Source organism: Pholcus phalangioides, unplaced genomic scaffold (genome assembly GCF_987345545.1).
Source record: "Pholcus phalangioides strain wild (caught in Gottingen) unplaced genomic scaffold, Ppha-v1.0 ptg000022l_1, whole genome shotgun sequence".
Classification (NCBI taxonomy): Eukaryota; Metazoa; Arthropoda; class Arachnida; order Araneae; family Pholcidae; genus Pholcus; species Pholcus phalangioides.
In genome coordinates, this window is record NW_028301615.1 from 34,906,988 (window position 1) to 34,928,571 (window position 21,584).

General features: G+C 44.0%; 1 protein-coding gene across 1 annotated transcript; it reads right to left on the minus strand.

Moving 5' to 3' along the window:
- Positions 1-3,548: 3,548 nt before the first annotated feature.
- Positions 3,549-13,519, minus strand: LOC149070251 (uncharacterized). The gene is made up of 6 exons (XM_089249299.1): positions 13,163-13,519; positions 8,738-8,938; positions 8,518-8,582; positions 7,457-7,567; positions 5,810-5,912; positions 3,549-5,074 (listed from the first exon to the last, which is right to left on the minus strand). The coding sequence occupies exons 1-6, from the start codon at positions 13,517-13,519 to the stop codon at positions 3,668-3,670; spliced, it is 2,244 nt and encodes a 747-aa protein (XP_089105425.1). The 3' UTR covers positions 3,549-3,667.
- Between the last annotated feature and the right edge of the window lie 8,065 nt (positions 13,520-21,584).

Below are 21,584 nucleotides of genomic sequence, written 5' to 3' on the forward strand. Positions count from 1 at the left end.
AACGATACTCAGTGGACAAGAAAAAATATGGCGTAGAGGGATATCGTTATACGAGAGGCAGCAGCATTATCATCACGTGTCATATAGAATTTATACTATTTTTGTCATCTTTTCATAAATCGGCATCGTTAGTACCATCAGAAAATGTGCTTTTGTGCATTTATTTGCTACGAAAAATTGCTATTCATTAGCAGAGTAATAAAATTCAGTTTAATGCATTGGCAGAGTTACCAGATTCCAAAAGGGGTCATTCAAGTATTACCTCAGCATCGGGGGAGGGGGGTTTCGGATTTGATGACGGGGTGGGGGTTTGAAGGTCGATCCGACCCATAATTAATGAGTTATAAGGCTTTAATAATTGATGACGTCACTTAAAAATCCGGCCAAATTCACCAAATGTATAACTTGGCGTTTTTTTTAAACTGCACAATAATATAACCCTATGCAATCGAGAAAGTAAACCAGTTTCTTTGTTGTTTGTGTGCACACTTTTCAAATTTTTAAGTGGGTGTTAATTATTACGATTTTATAAGGTTGCAGATGTTTTTGAGTTCATCCATGAGATTAAGAAAAAGCTACTGCCACCCCGGAAATTCTGAAATTTTGCTCAAATGTGTTATTCGCCATGTTTAGTAAAATGAACTTCGGATTTCGAAGTTAACCCTAATATTTTTTGAAACAAATATTGAATATTTTCTCATATTTTTGAAAATTTATACATTTTTTCAAACTTTAAAATTCGTAAAATTCTAACGGATGATCAAACATCGAAGTTCGAGATTCATCTCGCTGAAAAATGCCATATAAATATTTCTGCAAAATTTCATAATTTTTGGTGTGTGTAGTATATATATATATATATACAGAGTGATTATAAAAAAACTATCCCGACATATGGGCCCCTAACTATCATACCATTCACAGAAACTTGAAACATGAAATTTTGGCATAAGGTATTTTCAGGTATGCGCTCAAGAATGATATGGAAAACAACAGTGTCACTCTAATAGTTACGGTTACAGTGAGAAAATTTCGAAAATATCAAATGGCAACACCAAGTTTTTTGTATTGGAATGTGATCTCCATTGTGAAAAACCCTAAATAGCGTTCGAACGGCAACTGTAGCCTGAAAATCACCGGCGGTAGATAGGCTAAAAGTGAGGACAACCAATAAGGACAGAGAGGCAGCATAAAATAAAGCATTTTATTGTGTTTTTTCCACATGACCTTGTGGAGGACTAATCAGGCTGGGAAACTAATCAGCCGAAGAAACGGTGTGACGAATGAAACGAACATTAATGCTCTGGTGCACGGCAAAGTCCTTTTTCCTTGCCTAGCTCCGGGGATTTTCGTGCTACAGGTGCCATTCCAACGCTATTTAGGGTTTTTCACAATGGAGATCGCATTCCAATACAAAAAACTTGGTGTTGCCATTTGATATTTTCGAAATTTTCTCACTGTAACCGTGACTGTTAGAGTGACACTGTTGTTTTCCATATTCTTGAGCGCATACCTCAAAATACCTTATGCCAAAATTTCATTCAGTTTCTGTGAATGGTATGATAGTTAGGGGCCCATATGTCGGGATAGTTTTTTTTTATAATCACCCCGTATATATATAAGCGTCTTTTCTTGTTCACATTTACACTATAGTTCATTAATTTTTGATTTTATTTTCAAAAAAAAAAATTAACCCGATTGACAAGAAATATTTTGCATCTGATTTTCACGCGATTTTTTAAAGTCATGTTTGAAAATTCGACTTCAGAAGTCATGACGGCCCTTAAATGAATAAATCATTTCCAAAATTTTTAAGATTAGATTTTTTTTTCCCAGTTCGAATCCAGAAGTTCTGGAAGATTTACATGTGGCATCACAGCTTTTTGATTGAAATTGTGCAACACAATCAAAACTGAGTAACACGACAAACATAATGAATGAAATCGATCACAGTTACAAATATTGTCATGATTACAGTTTAATAATTACAGTTTAAACTTTTTACGGCATCTCATTTATGTTATGAATGCGCGTATGAAACAGTAGGCTCCACTCCAGCGGTTCTCAACCGGTGCTCCGCGGAGAACTTCCGCGGGTTCCTTGAGCACTCTCCAGGGGCTCCTCCGCGAGTCAAAAAGGGTTGAGAACCGCTGCTCTACTCAAAACCATATTTGGAGCAATAGACAGTAAAGACATGGTGATAAAAAATTCTCAAATTTCGAAAATGGAGAAGCAGGAGGGAGGGTAATCGTGATTTTTCGGAAAAAAATTAAGGAACGAAATACACATATAAGGGTACCGGGGCGGCAAAATCCTGAAGTCCGTCTTTCGTTGAGAGGGGGTCCCAGGGCAAGTGCCTCCTTTCCTGACATGACAAGCACAATTATTTTCAATTGGTCATTTGTTTTGGCGCAGTTTAACCTAATTGGTTCTTGCGCTACAAAAATCGAAGTCCAATCGAATAAATACGCCCCTGAATAAACCTTCATTTTAAAAAAATGACCCAGTTCTGCGCGAATCATGTAGGCTGGAATAAAAGTCTCAAAGTAGTCCAAATCTTTCTTGTGAAAAGATAAAGTAAAAATTTATTAATATTTCATCGCGATAAAAATCAATCGCAGTCAAAAGGAAATGAAAAACCGTCATTGCAACATGCAGAAATCGGTATAAAAATGTGACTCGATGAATAATCAATAGAAAATATCCGAGAGAGAAACCACTAATTATTTTGAACATGCCAATTCTCATAAAATGACTATACAAATACAAAAGTTTGATTGAAAGTTTCTGATCGAAGCGTTGTTATTATTCTGTGTTTTCACAAGTCACCTTCGTCAAGCTACCATTTTTGCAATCTTCTTTGAAGTTTATTACACATGACTGTGTGTGTGTGTGTGTTTCGATGAGATTTTAAAATAACTCAAAAAATATTGCCCTGTTTCATTGATCAATATGTAATCTGATTAAAACGACAACGAATAAAAACGATACGATCACGTAGTAAACAGAACGCATTGTGTGCACCTTCCCCATAAAATGTTGACTTGATAGTGAAAGAGAACAAATTACCACATTTTGGCAAGAAGTATTGATTTGGCTAAAAAAAATTTCAAGTAGATCTCATTTGGCTAACACTTTAAAAATCTGGTGATAAATTTGCCAATTTAGTGGATGAAACTAATACGTAATTACACGTAACAACAAGGTTATACTATCACGAGTAAAAGCGCCAATCGTGAAAGGAAAATCCCGAACTTGGCTTCTAATGGGATTGAATATTTCAGTTCATCTTTAAAGAAGTGACAACCCGCTGCTGGCGGAGAAATGCACTTTGGTTCGGTGTTTGGCATATAACTGACCGTTAGAAAAATGACATGTCACAAAATTTTAAAAGCTTTTAACTCACTTAATATTCGTCCGATCGAAAAATGGAAAATACTTTTCGATATTAGTTTTTCACAAGGAATCACGTGTGTAATTATTAGGCGGTCGATAGTTACCACCTTGTATATATAAATATAATCAAACGTTGAAGACATGAATATTTTAGAAAAAGATAAAAAAAACTACTTTCTTTTTATTGTTTGTGTGTGACAATTCATGGCCACAGACATAATTTTACAATTTATTGGCGATGCAAAGTTAGTAACGTGACAGCGTTTTGGTCTCATTGGTGATGATATTTACGTTCCGGTTTAGGCGAGAGCATCATGTCGGGGTGATTATCATCATCTATGCTGGTGGCTCCGAAGCGATTTGGTTTGTGGAGGACCCCGCTACTCTGCGTAGTTAATTTTTGGATCATAACGAAGGTCTGCTGCCTATTGGTTGCGCTATCGGAACTTATTTTGTTGCAACGGACATTGGGAAGTCGTTGTTGTCTCGACGTGCTATTGTGGGCGATACCTTGGCCGTCTTTGGTGACAGCGAAATGGTTGTAGGCGTCCCCGTCTTCCTTTTCTGAGGAAGACATGAAAGGCATCTTGGACGACTGCTTGTACATCAGCGGCGCGTCCTTCTCGAAGAATCTGATCGACTTGGCCGCCGATGCCTCTGCGTTTTTCGACGCGTCCTCGTGGCGGATGGGCTCGCTCTTGACCTCTCTCTTCGAGACCTTGATTTCGGCTAGAGCTTGCTCGATCTGCTCGGAGGTCGGATAGCTATGTTCCTGCTCGCTGCTGATAGCTTTTATCGGGGTGGAGCTCCATTGCACGTCCCTTCCCGATCGTCGTAGGATGCTGTGTCCTCCGAAAGAAGCGAAGGCCTTGATGGCGTTCTTCTCGTCGCAGGCGGCGATGGCGTCGATCACGGAAGACGCGTCTAGTCCTGTCTGGATGTTGTTCGGCTCCGTGTTCACCGAAAAGGACGACCTGTCCGACATGTTGTCCTCCTGCTGAGTGGAACCCTGAAGTTTCTGCATCAGCGCTATCTCTCGGACTTTACTATCTATCCTGTCCTTGGCACAGCTCAGCAGGTCCAGCTTCCGGTTGAGGTCTTCACGCACGAGCGAGATCTTGCGATCCGCCTTCTTGGACTTCTCCTGGAGCTGCGTCACCCGGTCCTCCTGGTACTCCACCCTCGTCACGAGGTTCTTCTCCTGCTGCTTGAGGGTGTAGTATTCCGTTTCGAGGAACTTGACCGTCTCCTGCCTGTCGGTCAGTTTGAAGCTGAGGTCGGAAACGAGCAGCTCGTAATCGACGAGCTGCCTGTCCAGCTTCTGTACCTCATCGTGCCTGCACTTGATGGCCATCTTGAGGGTGTCCTCCCAGGCGGAGAAGACGTCGTTGCCGAAGCTCGACACGTCCACGACCTCGGGTAGGCGCGCGATCATGGTGGGGACGAGGTTGTTGACGAGGTTCTCGCTGATCTCTCCGGCCAGGATGTTTATCAGTCGGGCCTTCCTCGAAGAATCCTCCACGCAGGTAGCAAGTTCGGCTCCCATTATGGCCAGGTGCCCGTTTCGGTCCTTGAGAGACGCCCACAGCTTGTGGTTGCACCTCTGCTCGTCTGCTAGCTGAGTTTTCAGCGTGTCTGACAATGCTTTCTCGGTCGCCACCATTCTCTCCAGATCTTCCTGCAGGAAGAGTTTATACAGAGTAAAAATTGGAAGGCAAAAAAAAAGTGCTGCAAAATGGACATTTACGGTAGCATGTAGATAATTCAAAGTAGAGCAGCTTGTACAGAGGGAGTAAGTACTTAGTGCCGTCTTATATAGTGAATACTGAGCACGGCCGGGGGGGGGGGGGCCTCAAATCATCCCTAATGATAATGAGATTTGATTAAGATGTTCGAGATGAAGCATGTTAATTGGCATTCAAGCATTTTGAGTCAGGTGGGGGGAACCACAGAAAAAATAATTTAACCCGGGGGATCCACGATGCTCTTAAGACGGCCCTGGGAGCACTAATAATTTACCCACTTCACGGTGGAAATTCATATCGGGGCGTCGGGAGCGTCTGGAACTTGTGAGTACTCACATCTCCCAAAGCATAATGTTCTGTATTGTTTCTGCAACGAGTCCTCAGCTGACTGGAAATATTCTGTGGTATAAAAATTCCCATAATAGCGTTTTCTACACTTTTCTTAAAACTCTTTCCTTATTGTTCTGCGACGAACGTCGCTGTTTTCAGCATATTCTGCTTTGGGGGTATCGCATTTCGGTCTTTCCTTTACATGGAAAATTTTGATCTCTGAATCAGTTCTGTTGGGGGTGCTCAGGCCCATGTCATGAGCACCCCCACTCCGACGCAATTGATTCAGATGATCCAAAGTAGCCCAAACCTGTACAGAGGGAGTACTGGCAACTTACCCTCGAAGTGACGTTGTTTCGTATTTCTGACAACGACTGCTGTGCGTTAAGAGATGATTTCTCCACCAAGACCAGTTTCTTCTCTAGCAGTCTCATTCGGGCCCTGCAACAAAAACACAAACCACAAATCAAGATCATCACCCAACGACCAGTGGCGTATTTACAACTCTTCGGGGAGAGGGGTATAATGGGACAGAGCTTGGGCCATGTATGCTTTTACAGTGGCGTATATACGGGTGGGGAGCTTGTAGCGGGCTAAATAGCCCAGGCGGAAATTTCAGAGACCGGCAAATTTGAGGAATGAGTAGACAAGAAAATTTGGTAGAATGTGAGAACGCGGCGGCGAAATTTATATAACCCTCGATAAATCCGCTTCTGCGTAGGCAGCAAGGGGACTAGGTCAGTGAGTGACCTAGAGAGTTAGCAAGTATGAGAGTGAGCAAAATAGTGACTAAGAGCGGGAGCAAGCATGTGAATAACCAAACGAGTGACCTATACAGTGAGAGATCAGGTCAGTGAGTGCCCTAGAGCATGTGCAAGTGTGTAATTGATCTAGAGCAGCGGTTCTCAACCGGTGCTCCGCGGAGCCCTTGGGGCTCCTTGTGTGCGGGGTCCTCCAGGGGCTCCGCGGAAACTCGAGGAAAATTAAAAGAAACAGTAAAATTTAAAAAAAAAAAATTTTAAATATTTTTAAATAGTAAAAATAAATCACTAACTTGATGAATAATTAAAAAGTTGGCCTATTGGGCTCCCCCATAGAATTTTTTTACTTGTAAGGGCTCCGCGAGTCAAAAAAGGTTGAGAACCTAGAGCATAGTTTCCCAACCTTTTTTGTCCTATCGCCTCCCCCCCACCTTTTCAGAAATTTTTTCTCCCATCCCCCCGTAACGCAATCTAACCCATAGGATCCTATGTTATACCCGTAGTTTCTACCGCTCCCCTGGAACTTTCCATCGCCCCCAAGGGGGCGTTAACGCCCACGTTGGGAATCACTGACCTAGAGCGTGTACAAGTATGTGTGTGAGTGAACGTAACAGTGAGCAAGCATGCGAGTGACCGAATCAGCGTGGAAGTATGCGAGTGACCGAAACAGTGTGCAAGCATGCGAGCGATCAAAACAATGTGAATCACGCGAGTGACCTAAACAATAAGTAAGCACGTGAGTGTCCAAAACAGTGTTCAAGCATGTCAGTGACCAAAACAGTGTGCAAGCGTTTCAGTGGCCAAAACAGTGTTCAAGCATGTGAGTGGCCAAAACAGTGTACAAGCCTGTGAATGACTAGAAGAGTGACTTAGGGAGTGTGAGCATGGGAGTAACCAAAAGAGTGATTTAAGTGTACTTGCAGGAGTGGAGAGGGATATGAGGTCAAGGACTTAAAGAGAGAGCAGAAGGTGTCGAATTTGAGGAAGGAGTCAAGAAAATTAGACTATAACGGGTAGTGTACCGTTGTAGGTGTGTTGCTCTCGGTGGCGAGATTTTTTAATGGGGAGATCGCATTCCCCGCCCCGAAGTTGGAAAACACTGAAAACTAGCTATAGCCGACCACCAGCGGGGTGCGAACCCGGGTCCTCGCGATGGGAATCCGTCACTATGACCATTGAAGGGTCGAGTAGCTTATAAGTGTAAGGAATGCCAACAGGACTTACATGGTCTCCTTCAGCTGCGTCCGTAAGCTTTCGGCTTGTTCCCGTGAATTTATGGCTCTGTCTGTCGCCGAGGCTATAATCTGCTGGTAGGCTAGGATTATCTCCTTCATACTGCAAAGAAAACAACTCCGTGTCAACACTTGTGAAGCTCTGCAACTTCTTTCACTTAGAAAACATACAATTCCGATATTCAAGTGGGCTACAGGAGCCCTTACAGTGGTCCTTCCGTCCAATCTAATGAGATATGGTGCTATGTTTTTGAAAGTATGTGAAATGATTGGCTGATATTTATGCGAGATAGAAGCGTCAGAATAGTATCCTGCCGTCTTAACGCATGGATCCCACCCTTGCACGGCCAACAACCTCCACGCCCTCTCGGATGACTTTTTGAAGTGACTTTTCTGAGACTATCTATCTGGTTAGAAATGCCTGTCCAACAATTTGCATACGTGCTTACTTGCGTAATTTTCAATCAGATCTCATTTTCATAATAGCGTTCAAGGGCCCACGGGCCGTGTGTGCCAACACCATCTATAGCAGAAAGCCTCCGCGTGAAGCTCGTGTCTTCACTGATGAAGGTCATCTCACCTTACAGCTATTAGATATATTACACAAAAAGGGTAAAGATGACGCATGCGTCTGCCTGCTATATCCAATGGCTATAGGTGAGATGACCTTCTTCAGTGACGTCACGAGCTTCACGCGGAGGCTTTCTGCTATAGATAGTGTTGGCACATACACGGGCACACACATGTTGGGCCCTTGAACGCTATTATGAAAATGAGATCTGATTGAAAATTACGCAAGTAAGCACGTATGCAAATTGTTAGACAGGCATTTCTAACCGGATAGATAATCTCAGAAAAGTCACTTCAAAAAGTCACCCGAGAGGGCGTGGAGGGGGGGGGGGGCACGATGCTTTTAAGACGGCCCTGATTGCCCGTAATTCCCCCCCCCCCGATGCTTTTGGGGAACATGAGCTCTGAGGTAGAATCGCCCTATTTTTACATTTTACCAAGTGATTACGGATACTTTAGCGATACTAAAAGTCCTCGTCGTACCTCTGACTCAGATCCGCTCCATCGCCGATCATACCTTCAAGATTCTCTGCAAGTCTTCGATTCAGCTGTGGAAAAATTCAAACATGGCATTTCATAAATTGTAGTATGTACATAGAAACGCTCAAATGTGGGCCTACAACCTATTGACCACTTAAAAACTGCCCGTGTCGGGGCGGGGAGGGGGTCACCAAAAGAAAAGAAAAGAGGGGGGGGGGATTACCTGTTCTATCTTCTCTTCTTTAGTCGAAAGATATCGGCGGTAGTTGGCGAAACAGGATCGCATCAACGACAGCAAAGTCGCCGGCAAGTAGTCCTTGTCGACGGTCATGTCCGGCATGTGCTCGTACAGAGCGTACTTGATCAACCGCAGGAAATGGCCGAACAGGAAGGTCTTCCTAAAGTTATCTTCGAACCAGCTTTTCTGCGAAATAAACAACCAGAGGATAACAGTCAGTTTCCACTAGTGCTCGGATTTTTATGACCTAAAAACCAACAGAATATGCTCTATGAAAATTAAAAATATGCCGTAAAACCTAAAAAAAAGATTTGGCTACATTTCGCCGAGAAAAATATGGGAAATTACAGGAAATCGCCAATCATTGTCAAAAATGGTGCCAAAGGTGCACAAATAAAATTACCAACATTTGTTGATATCGCCGAAAAATCGCCAATCGACTCCAAAAACGTAGGTCAAAGTTAAGTAAAATTGCCAATTGCGGAAATGAAGAGAAAGAAAGAGTGGAGGGGGGGATCACACTCTTCACTGTTGTACTGAAATATGCAAAATAATGCTCGGAAATGTAAAAATGTCTTAAGTTCTGAAAATCAGGGGAAAAATGCTCCATCGTGTAAAAATAGCGAAAATATTGAAAATGCGTAAATAATATTACTATTTAACCACACATGCGTCTTGTCCATATTCCTCTGCGAAACTACTAACGAATTGACACGTGCTGGAATGTGCAACTACGTGTTGTGAACGTAACGTGAAGTTTGTCTTTGTGGAATGCTTGTTATGTGTAGTTACTTGCTATCTGTAGAGCTGCCATCTGCCATCAATTTTTCTAAACATGAGTGAAGTATAACGATTTAATAATTGTACCGTTGTAGGCCTGTTGCTCTCTGTGTGGCGAGACTATTTTAACGGGGAGATCGGATCGCATTTGCGCCTCGAAGTTGGGAACTACAGAAAAGCATAAATAATATGCAAAATCATAGAGACCCTAGCCAGCCCAAGTTATCACCATCATCGCAATATTGCCATACGTCTGATGGTGAACGCAGAATCGGGCCCGGATCCGGGGCTGTATATCTTAGATGGCGAACTAAAGTAATAAAGGCAGTGCTGTTGACATATGCCCGTAGCCGAGGTCACACTAGTGTCCAATCTGGCGCAATAAGTTCCAAAGATTGCCATGGGGAAGTCTTTGGTTTGGCTTGACGTGAATTTATGGTTTCTCTACTAGCGGCTCATTTAGTCTACCTTCCTTAGCTCATTCCTCAAATTGGTCGCCATCCCGGGCTATAGCCGGGATACACTTGGATACCCCTTGGTATCCACTCATCTGTAGTTTTCCTCCCACCCCCCCGTAAATATGTCTCTGTTCCTAAGTCATTCTTTTGGTCGCTCACATGCTTTTACACTCTCTAGGTCACTATTCTCGTCCCTCGCTCATTGAATCGATTTTTCGGTTATTCTCATGCTTACAAACTCTTTGGGTTCATTTCATGCATAGAAACTCTCGCTCATTGACCAGGCAGTTCATTCATTGGTCATTCTTTCTGCCCCCCCCCCCCCCTCATGCTCGTACATTCTGTAGGCCACTATTTTCGTCTTTCGCTTTCTAGGTCACTTTACTTTTCTTGTCACTCCCATGCTTGTGCACTTCCAAGGTAATTTTTTGAACACTTTCTGACATGGTTTCTCGCTCTGTAGGACCTCCATACTTGCAATTTTTATACGTCACTCCAATTCTTACACACTTTCTAAATCACTGTTTTGGTCACTCACTGGCTAGTCCCTCGCCATCTAGGTAGAGGCGTCTTTGCCACCTGTTTAAAATTCTGTTCCAATTTTTTTGACTAATCGTTCCAAAAATTTGCAACCTCAACGTGTTCACTGCCCTGTGCTGTGGCTCGTCTTAGCCCCCCCCCTTTCCCTGTAAATGCGCCTCTTAGTGTCACCACTCATCAGCAATGATCCGCCGTCGTCAAAATGTTGGAGGCTACTACAACTACTAAACATGCACCTCATCCACATTCTTCTCCGTGTAATTTCTAACGAATGAATACATGTTAGGATGCATGTGTGTTGTGAACCTAATGTGAAATTTGTTATTGTGTAATGATTGTTATAGTGCTGCCATCTGTTTTTCGAAATATGAGTGAAGTGTGATGGTTGAATGTTTGCATCGGTGTTGGCCTGTTGCTATCTGCGACGAGACTTTTTTATTGGGAGATCGGTTCGCGTACACACCTCGAAGTTGGGAACGATGTTGGAGACTGGAAGGTTGGTCGAAGAGAACGACCAGCCACCCCCCCCTCCCCCGTCCTAAGTCAAATGAGCTGCAATCCTCCTCACTCACCTGGTCTCTCGCTCTCATGGTCGCTCTTTTGGTCATTTACATGCTTACACACTCTTTTTGTGTCTCACTAATCTGGTCCCTTGAACTCTTGGTCGCTCTTTTGATCACTCATTGACAGGTTCTTTGCTATCTTGGTCACTCTTTCGATTTCTCCCCACGCCACTCCTTTGATCCCTCATCTGTTTGCACGCTCTTTTGTTTACATCACATACAAAACTTATAGGTCACGCATTGGCATTCAGTGAGTGACCAAGTCCCTCGCTCTCTAGGCAGTGGCGGATTTTTTGTTCCACCGCTTGTAAGCTATAAAATTTCTCCCATCATGCTCTATACTGCATTCTATACTGCATACATCTTCTTGCCGCCCCTCCGAACTTACCACCCTGGGCTATATCCCTATATTTTTTTCTGTAAACACGCACCTGCACACAATGATAGGTAGGTAAAGTAACTCACGAAGAAGTTGAGCTACATGCATGTCAAGCGAGAAGGATTTCTGGACGGACTCCATGTCCTAACTGAGTAACCTCAGAGAGGGCCATTCTTTTGGTCATTCACATGATTGCACCATACTTTTCATTTTTTTGGTCACTCACTGACCAGAAATTAAGTCTCGCCCACGCTCAGACACTCCTTTCGTCACGCTTTTGATCTCTTCTGATCTCCATGCGCTCGCACACTCTTTTTTTTACTCACATGATCACTCGCAAACCCTCATTTGGTCACTCATTGACGGTGAGTGAATCCTTTGCCGTCTCTCCCATTCTACTGATTTTCTTGACTACCCATTCCTCAAATCGGCTTCGAGACCGACCAGACCCCCCCCCCCCCGCTGTCCCCATATAAGCACCCAGAGGGTTACAGCCCCCCCCCCAAAGTCAGCCGTCCTTCCAAATTTGCCCCCCTGGGGTTATAGCCCTCAAAGCCCCCTCCCACCCGTAAATAAATGGCGTCTTAACTCAAGGACTCACCCGAGCACGACCAACACCACCTACAGCACAAGGCCTCCGAAAGAATCTTGTGACGTCAATGAAGAAGGCCATTTCTCCTATTGCCATTGGATATACTGCAAAACAGGTAAAGATTTCACATGCGTCGGCCTGCTATATCCAATGGCAATAGGTGAAATGGCCTTCTTCAGTGACGTCACGAGCTTCGTGCGGAGTTGTTCTGTAGTTGGTGTTGGCTTCCAATTGACGATTACTAGATTCTTATGGGATGGACGGCTATACACCACCATCCTATAATCCCGTTTATAATTTTGATTGCCCATTGATTGTTTAGAGTTTTTTTATTTGTTATATGACTTCAGAAGTTGACGATCAATTTTTATGTAAATTATTTTATTTTGCTGCCTTCGTCTGAGGTGGTCATGTTACGTTGTTCTTAATAAAACTTTCCGGATACACCCATCCTTCGGGAACGCTTCGATATCTCTCTGAGATGGGAAGCGGGGTGTATCCGGTCTTCAAAGGTCAAAGTTGGTGTTGGCACGACCCGGGGCCCTTAAGTGCAGGGAGGATCTCATGATAATCGAATTTGAGTAAGATTTTTGAGATCGAACATGTAAATTGGCTAGGAAGCATTTGTAGTTTGGTGGGGGGGGGGGGGGGCGCTTTGGCCGGGGGAGGCAGTACTCTTTGGCCGGCATTACACTGTAGAAGTTTTAGAAAGTTATTTTATAAAACTTGAAAAATGCAGCCAATAAGCGCATCGGATGTAACCGATGGTCTAAGGTCGATATTACACTATAAAAGTTTGGTAAAAGTCCTCTTATAAAACTTGAAAAATGCAGCCAATAAGGTTACCGGTTGCATTTACTAGAATGTAACCAATAACTTTATTGGTTAGATTTTATCAAAATTTTACAGTGTAATACCGGCCTTATTGGTTGTTTTTTAAAGTTTTATAAAATATTTATAAGCATATAAGTGCATTATTAATATAAGTTTTATAAAATTAATATTTCACCAAACTTTTATAGTGTGATCCCGGCCTTAATAAGACGGTCCTGCCGTAAATACGCATAGGTTAGTAATGTAGGTAAAGGTAAAACTCACGAAGAAGTTGAGCTGCATGTCGGGCGAGAAGGATTTCTGGACGGACTCCATCTCCTCCCTGAGCAACCGCTCGGCGCTGCTCTCGAGCTCGTGCCACGACGAGTTGAGCGAGTCGTTCTCTGCGCAGTCCTTGAACTCGTCGTCTTCGCCCTGCTGGAGGCCGTTCCTGGAGATCGAGCCGCCGCGGCTCCTGGGTGACGGCGACCGCTGCTGTTCGCGGTCGTCGTAGTCCTCCATGCCGCCGTACGGGTTCCGGCAGTACGACACCTGGCTCGTGCCGTCGTCGTCCATGCACCTCAAGTGACCTTCGGGCATCTTAACTCCGCTTTCTTCGGGCAGACCTCCCGTCGTGTTCATGATTCCTTAGAAGATGACCTGCACGCGCACAGGAAAAACAAAAGTTCTCTCATCATTTTTAATCGAGATTCGAGCCCTACAATCGTCCAGTGGCTCTCAACCTGGGGCTACATGTCCCCCTTGCGGTCTTGGGAAGTGGCACATTTATGTTTTTTTTGCCCGTGGGTGCTACATGAATTTTATCTCCCTCCTCCATTATAGTTTTCTTGACCACTCGAAATTAGTCGCCCTGTGCTGTAATCCGCTCGGCCTCCTCCTACTCGTACACCCGTGTCTCTGAGTAACTCATTTGGTCATTCACCTGCTCAAACACTCTCTAAGTCACTCTTTTAATCATTCAGATGCTTGCGGACTCTTTTAATCATTCAGATGCTTGCGCACTCTTTTGGTCACTGCTGTGCTTGCACACTGTTTTGGACACTCACGTTCTTGCACGTGCTCTGGGTCACACACATACTTGCACGCGCTCTAAGGCGACTCATTTAGTTGCTCACCAACATGGTTCCTTTCTTTATGTGTCACTTTTTCGATCCTTTACACGTTTATACATGCTCTAGTCAGGGCCATCTTAAGAGCATCGGGGGGGGGGGGGCCTCCGGGCCAACTTTGGACTGGACTTTGTGGGACTCTACTTTGTAAATTCTAGAAAATTTCAACCGGATCTCATTTTTGTGAGGCCCTTCTTCTCCCGAGACCACCACACCCCCGGGTCGTGGCCGGATGGGCCCATGCATTAAGACGGCACTGGCTCTCGTCATTCTTTTGATCATTTACACGTTTACACATGCTCTATGTCACTTTTTTGGTCATTCACAATCTTGCACATGCTGTAGCTCACTCTTTTGGTCATTCACAAGCAATTAATTTTGGTCATTCACAATCTTGCACAGGCTCTAGCTCACTTACTGACATGGTCTCTCACTCTTTAGGCCACTGCTTTGCTCGCTCACGTGCTTGCAAACTCTCCCAGCCAATTATTTTGCAACTTATTGACTTAGTTCCCCAGCTGTCTGGGCAGAGACGGATTTATTGAGGATTGTGTAAATTTTGCCACTCCCTTCTATTGATATTCTACCACTTATTCCTCAGATTTGCTGCCCTGGGCGCGAGAGGGCACGCTAAGCCGTCCTATTAATACACACTGATCCTAGAATATTTTATGGGGGGAATGGCACAGGTGAGGATCAGATGAAAGGGGGAGCCCACGACGAGCTCCCCTAAACAATTACAGCAAGGGTGCTGAACCTTTTTGGAGGTCGCGCTCCACTTTATTAATTTTGAAAAAGTGTAGCAGGTGTCACTTTACGTGAAGTGAGAATGCGACGAGGGCCACTTAAGTGATCTGAAGTGGCCCCGCAAGTTCACCTAAATTATCAAAACCTCCAATTATAAGGAAGTGAAGTGAAGCCATCTAGGTCAAGTGTCCGGGCCACTTAAGTGATCTAGAACAACGTCGATCACCTACATCATATATGCTCAACAAATGGGCCGCTGGCCAAATGTGGTCCTCGGAGTCATTTGATGTGGCCCGTGGCCTCTAATCTACATTTGTAAAAATGAACAAAGCAACACATTACCAAATAACTATAAGTGACCCGCAATACTTAATTTGACCGGCAATTACGGTTCCACATCACTTCAATCAGCAAACCCCCAGAAACTTACAGATCACTCAAGTGACCTGGGTACATTCACAGATCACTCAAGTGACCTGGGTACATTCACGGATCACTTAATTGACCCACAACACATTTACAGATAACTGAAGTGACCTGGGGCACTGTTTTAAATACTCAAGTGGTCTGCGGCGCATTCTCACTTCAATTAAACCACATTTGCAGATCAGTTAAATGGCTCGTAACACGTTCTCAAACCATTGAAGTGGCCCGCACTGTCCGATAGGTTGAGCACCCTTGTCCAAAATGATCCGGGAATGTGGGCGTGCCATCTAAGTGAAATGGGAATGTGTCCGGGCCACTTGAGTGATCTAGAACAGCCCCGCAGATCATCTAAATGATTCTGGAATGTTCGACGTGCCATCTAATTGAAAATGAAACTGCGTCCGGGCCACTTAGCGTATTTGGAACAGCTCCACAGATCACGTTAGTGATCCGGGAATGTTGCGAGTGCCATCTAACTGAAGTGAGAATGCGTCCGGACCCACCTTAAGTGATATAGAACAGCCCCACAGATAATTTAAGTGAACCGTAAATGTGCCGCGGGTTCTTTTAGTGATCTCGGAATGTGCCGTGGATCACAAGTGACGTGGAACTGCACGGTGAGTCACTTGAGTGATCTGGCAATATGCCGCCAATTTTCAAGAAATTAGATTTGAGGTCACGGGCCACATCAGCTCGTAGGTGAATCGTGGGTTGTTCGAACCAAAATGAGCGACCACGCACTTATCAACGCTGAAAGTCATGATCCGATAACGAATGCGAGCCTGCCGCTGTGGAGGCTGAGTGGTCATAGTGGCGGACTCGCGTCGCGAGGTCCCGGGTTCGAACCCCACCGTCGCCACAGTGGTGGTCGGCTGAATTTGGTTTTCTGTGGTTCTCAACTAAACAGACTGTTAGGTACACATAAAGTTACGCTTTCGGCACAACTCACTATGTAGTAATTCTCCTAGGAGTTACAACTCACTAGGTAGTAAATTGCCTGCGGGGCGGTAGTGCTGTGTCGGGTTTGAAAAAAAAACACGTTCCCACTTAGAACGTTTCCCGCTTGGTACGACGGTACTCTTCCCCCCTCCCCCCAGCTCTTACTAATATTCATTCAGACTTCCCGTTTAAAGCATTTTTCTGCATACGTTGTATACAGGAAATATGGTCATGAATTACGTACATTTTCTCATGACGGTTTTTCAAAAACGTTATAAGCGGGAATCTGCTGTAGTCATGTTCACTATATAACAATTTTATAAATAAAGCAAAGTACTTTTGTTCATGATTATAGTAAAGATCGGGACATACTTTCTATGAAAAAATGAAGTAAAAAAACCCCTCCGTTATAACGACAACAGACAACCCTCTTTAGCGGCCGAATAATAATTTATTTCCCTTTGTGTGATAAAAAGTATGCATTTCAAACCCCTGATTAACGGTCACCTTCTCTTTTACGGACGAATATTTTTTTTTTTTGTCCCCTCCGGTGTCCGCAAAAGCGAGGTTTTACTGTAGTCGGAAAAGGGCAAAAAGAATACGGAAATGTTTGTTGTATGTGGTCATGCTGATGAGCAGTCGGTATAGGCGAACGTTCCCTGGGTGTGATTCAGCTCTAATCTGAGGAATTTCTGGGGCGAAAAACGTCATTAAAAATTTGCCGTTATATCCGAGGTGATTACTTTTCATCGACGCTATAAACAAGGTTCATTAACATCATTCTCTATGGCATACATGCTCAACCCGAAACCCGTGGGACGAACGTGACCGGCCCTTGGAGACATCTGATGATTCTACGATAAATAGTCAAACGTCAAACCACTCAAGTGGCCCACGAAAAATGATCAGATCCCTTAAGTGGCCCGTGGTGCATTTACAGGTTATTTAAGCCTGCTAAAAAAAAAGTACATTTACAGATCACTACTGCAGGATCTTTCAAGCACATTTTAAAATCACTTGGAAGACCCTGCGGCACACATCCAGTTGACGTAAGTGGCTCGTGGTCATTTACAGATCACTCGTGTGGGTCACAGCTCACACAGGTCATTTAAGCGGCAAATTTAGAGTTTACTTAAGAGGCCCGTGGGAATTACTTTTGATCACTTAAGTCAGGGGTTCTCAACTGCGCGCCACCAACCTTTGTCAGGGACGTCACGGAGCGGCGGCCCTAACAAAGGTTTTTCGAAGAGATTCTTTGTTAAACTACTCTGAGAAGCTGCGGATAAGCGTTGATTAGGGGAAAGGGGCACCGCGGGTGGAAAAAGTTTGAGCACCCCCGACTTAAAATGGATCTTGACATATTTCCAGATCATTTAATTGACTCAAAGCGCAACTCCAGATCGCTCAAGTTGCTAGTGACACGTTTCCAGGTCACTCAAGTAACTCGTGGCAAACTTTCAGATCACCTGAGTGACTCGCGGCACATTTCCAGATAATTCAACCGGCCCGTGAAACGTTTCCAACCAATGAAGTGGCCTGCGGCACATTCCCAAACCAATGAAGTAGCCCACACTCTCCAAAAGTTTGAGCACCTTTGCTCTATGGGAATCAATCCGAACCCTCCAATTATTGACGTTATAGCAGAGGTGGTTCTGACCGAGTTTGACTGTATTTCGGATTAATCGTGTGTATGACCGGGTCTTTAAATCACAAAATAATATCAACCGGGACCATTGCCGTCTTAATGCATGGGTCCACCCTGGCACTGATTGGGGCCTCAAATGCATAAGGGGGGGGGGGGGCCTCGTGATAACGAGATCTAATGCCATGATTTTCAAGAGAAAACATAGAAATATATAAGTATACACTTTCAGCCAATTAGGGGCCCCGGAATATCACTTTCCGCGGTGGCCCACTGTGTTGTTTAAGACGGCTCTGAACCGGATCGCGGGCTTCCAAGGGTTGAGAACCACTGTCGTAGATGGATACCTGTCCCACATAGTGCCCATACCCACTATAAATACATCCTAAACAATTTCAAAAACATTCTACAGATGAAACCTCTCGTTCTGTTACCTCAACATTACGTCTTAAACATCTTACGGTGTTTATGAATTCGTTTAAGAAAAACAGTAGCCATTTTTTGGCTTGATATTATACTAGAAATCTGCGTAATTTGCTCACCTGTGAGAGGGAATTCGGATCAGCGAATACGTGCGGCTTATAAAACGGAAATTTTTCGGCACAAAACTGTGATGGTGCTGAAAAAAAAAAAAAACAAACTTGTTTTCTTTTTTCTTAAAGATAAGAACGTTGCAAGACGTAAGGCACCTGGAATGGCGGCTCCTAGGCCTTATTACGGCGATTGCTCTCTCTCTCTGTTTAGTCTCGAGAATCATTTGTTGTTGGATTTTATCCGTTCAGTGCTGCAAGCTCAAGGTCAGCGGCGTATTTACAGGTGGGCTTAGCGGTCTGGGTGGGATCACAGCGCACAGGTCAGTTAACCGACCTCTGAACCTCCCCCAGACAGGAAAGTTCAGAGGGGGAGGCAAATTTGAGGAATGAGTGTACAAGTTTGTAGAATGGGAGAAGGGCGGGGGGGGGGGGGAGGTAAAATTTGTATAAATCTCAATAAATCCGTCTCACGAGCGATCGGCTTCAATTTGTGCCTCACCGAGCATCAACGCCCCGTCGCGTCGCCTGGGGCAAACAGAAAAGCCTTCTGACCATGCCTTCCTCAAGGGTCATGACATCCACTTCCAAGACACCGATATCTTCTCTTCAGAAACAGATTTCTACTCCCGACTGAACCGCGAAGCTATAGAGATCGTCAAGCACAAGGACAATTTCTACGCACTTGAGCCAGATATGGCACCCGACAATCCGAAATACCAAGATCAGGATGGTCAGAAAATCATCTTTTCCGAATTCCGACCCCCCCCCCCCCCCCAATTCAAATTTAAAGACTCGGATTAAAGACTTTGCTCGATGTCACAACGACGATGTTGATCCTTCCGAGTCTCCAGCGAAACCCTCAATGGATAACGGTCATCCAAGTGGGGGGGGGGGGGGTCGTTTCGCCACCTCGCTTGTCGAAAAATGCACTAAAGGTGCCCACCGCAGTAGTGGACGAAACGTCTGCTTCAAAGAAGCCTTTGACCTTTGAAGACCAAACACACCCCGCTTCCCATCTCAGTGATGTATCGAAGCGTTCCCAAAGGATGGATGTGAGTCTGGAATTTTATTAAATATCTTTAAAAGATAATAAATAAAAATATTACATATAGATTGCACATATAGATTCACACGTAATCAATGTTCGTCAATGAACGGATCATAATATACGGAGGAAGAGAGAGAGAAAAAAAAAATCAACTATATATATAAAATCTATACATCATAATCTTCCGAAAGTTCTTGATCCCATCCGAAGATGAACACTCTAGCGTCCATGCGCTTTAAACAGCGTCCCTTGACACTGTGGTCATAGTCTTGTTGAGGTATATTCCCGATGAGTCCGTTGGTTCGTAAAATCTGGATGATCCTGTAGTACACAGGACGGAAGTCCTGCATAGGCGGAGATAGGCTTGGAAGTCTGGGGGGGGGGTCACGGTCATTATTTCTGGGGGGGGGGGCACGATGATGATGATCATGATGATGTCAATTCATATATGCATATATACGTTAGATCAGTCAACTTCATCTTTGACGCTGGGGGGGGGGGCAATGCCCCCCATGCCCCCTCCCGTATCTTCGCCCATGAAGTGTCCTGTAATACTTCTGGTATAAAAGACGGGTATAAATATCGTCTCTCCGCAACGCCGGCCCGTCTTTGTTGTTATACGTTGCTTAATAGTCCTATACAGGAAGATATAATGACTCCTGGTGTTTCTCCAAATAAGATGTATTAATAAGTCTTAGGGACAAGTAGCACAGAGACATCCATGGGAACCTCCATGCGCGTAACTTACATGGCTCATGTACGGATGGTAAATGAAATTGTAGAATCGCGCGACTTTGACGTGATAAATTATCGCTAATATATATATGATCTTGATTTGTCGGTGGTTTATACGTACTGATCTTTGATTCAGATCTGAAAGGTATAATTGTTAGATCACGCTTATCTTATAGTAAAGAGTTGATTTTAACAATCGTAGAGTATGGCCAAGACTAATTAAGATTGATTGTCTCTGGAATATAATCTCAATTTACAAGTGGATTAGACATTCGTCAGTACGAAATGTTGATAGGCGCAACGTCGCTTGGCTTTCAGTAGATGGATATCAGCGACTAGGCCGCAGATCGTATATTCTAGTAGGGTCCGGGCGAAAGCACCTAGTTGGTACATAGTCGTCGTCAGCACCTTGTTTACGCTTCGTGCTGACCCATTTGGTATGGATATGATGAAGATTTTTGTCCAGGAATTTTATCAGCTGGTGAAGTCGGCCGAAGTTGACTGGACTCTGGAGTAACGCGTCGCTTCCAGCAAAGTTTTCCATTATCCGGAAATATTTCTGAAATGGAACTGTTCAGTGTGCGGGCAGGAACACTGATTATGCTGTAATGTCCCGACTTGAATACAGAGACACACTCCATTGTTGGGCTTTCTAAAACGTTCTGAATATACTGGTAACGGACCCATGCTCTGTACCTATAATAATCTTTTCGCACGACCAAATGAAACGATGCCAGCGAACGTGCTGTTGGATTCCATATGCGTCCTTCTGGACATTATGATCCCATTGTGCTTGCCACTTTCACTCTTTAATTGGTATTTGAGGGGGGCTGTATGGCAATAAGTGTTGGTCCTCTGTGGTCGAACTAGTGGCATCCTTGGCCAGGCGATCAGCCATCTCATTACCTGTAATTCCTGTGTGAGCTTTAACCCATATTATACGAATCGAATGATGGGAGCAAAGTGGCCTGGAACACGGCGTTCATACCTTTTCGGGCTTTTCCATAACAGCCTGAAATAAGGTATGAACGTTATTATAATAAAGATTTCATTCACTACTGAATCGATTTCAAAGACTGTTGATCAAAAACAGAGTTTCTTAGCCAGGGGCAAGAGAATCCCCAGGAGGGGGTGATGCCTGAATATTTTCTTAGTAGGTCCTATGAGCAAATAATCAATTTGTTGTTTTATATTATTGTAACGCTGAAAATTATTCTGCAAGTTGGGGTTTCCATATTAGTAACATAAAGAGTCTATGAAACGCGAAAGGTTAAGAGCCCCTGCTCTAGGGTGGGAGAATCAAATCATTTTATGTCAGGTGACGTATTTAGGTCCATTCTCGTCGTAGAAGGACCATACTCGGTATTGAAATCAACGTCGTGGCTTCTCTTTTCCTATATAAAAACGTGGATTACCTGCATGCTCTTGAAAAGGAACCAGAAATTCCACTTTAACTAATCTGAAATCCGGGAACTCAATTATTGAGTTCATTTCTTCTTTGAGGGGT

Bases quoted from the DNA above. Each gene is read 5' to 3' on its own strand.
- LOC149070251 (XM_089249299.1), bottom strand. From the start codon at position 13,519: ATGAACACGACGGGAGGTCTGCCCGAAGAAAGCGGAGTTAAGATGCCC. The intron at 8,583-8,737 runs GTAATCCCCCCC...ATTTTTCCACAG, and splicing joins AAGAAGAGAAGATAGAACAG to CTGAATCGAAGACTTGCAGA. The intron at 5,913-7,456 runs GTAAGTCCTGTT...TTTTTGTTGCAG, and splicing joins ACGCAGCTGAAGGAGACCAT to GGCCCGAATGAGACTGCTAG.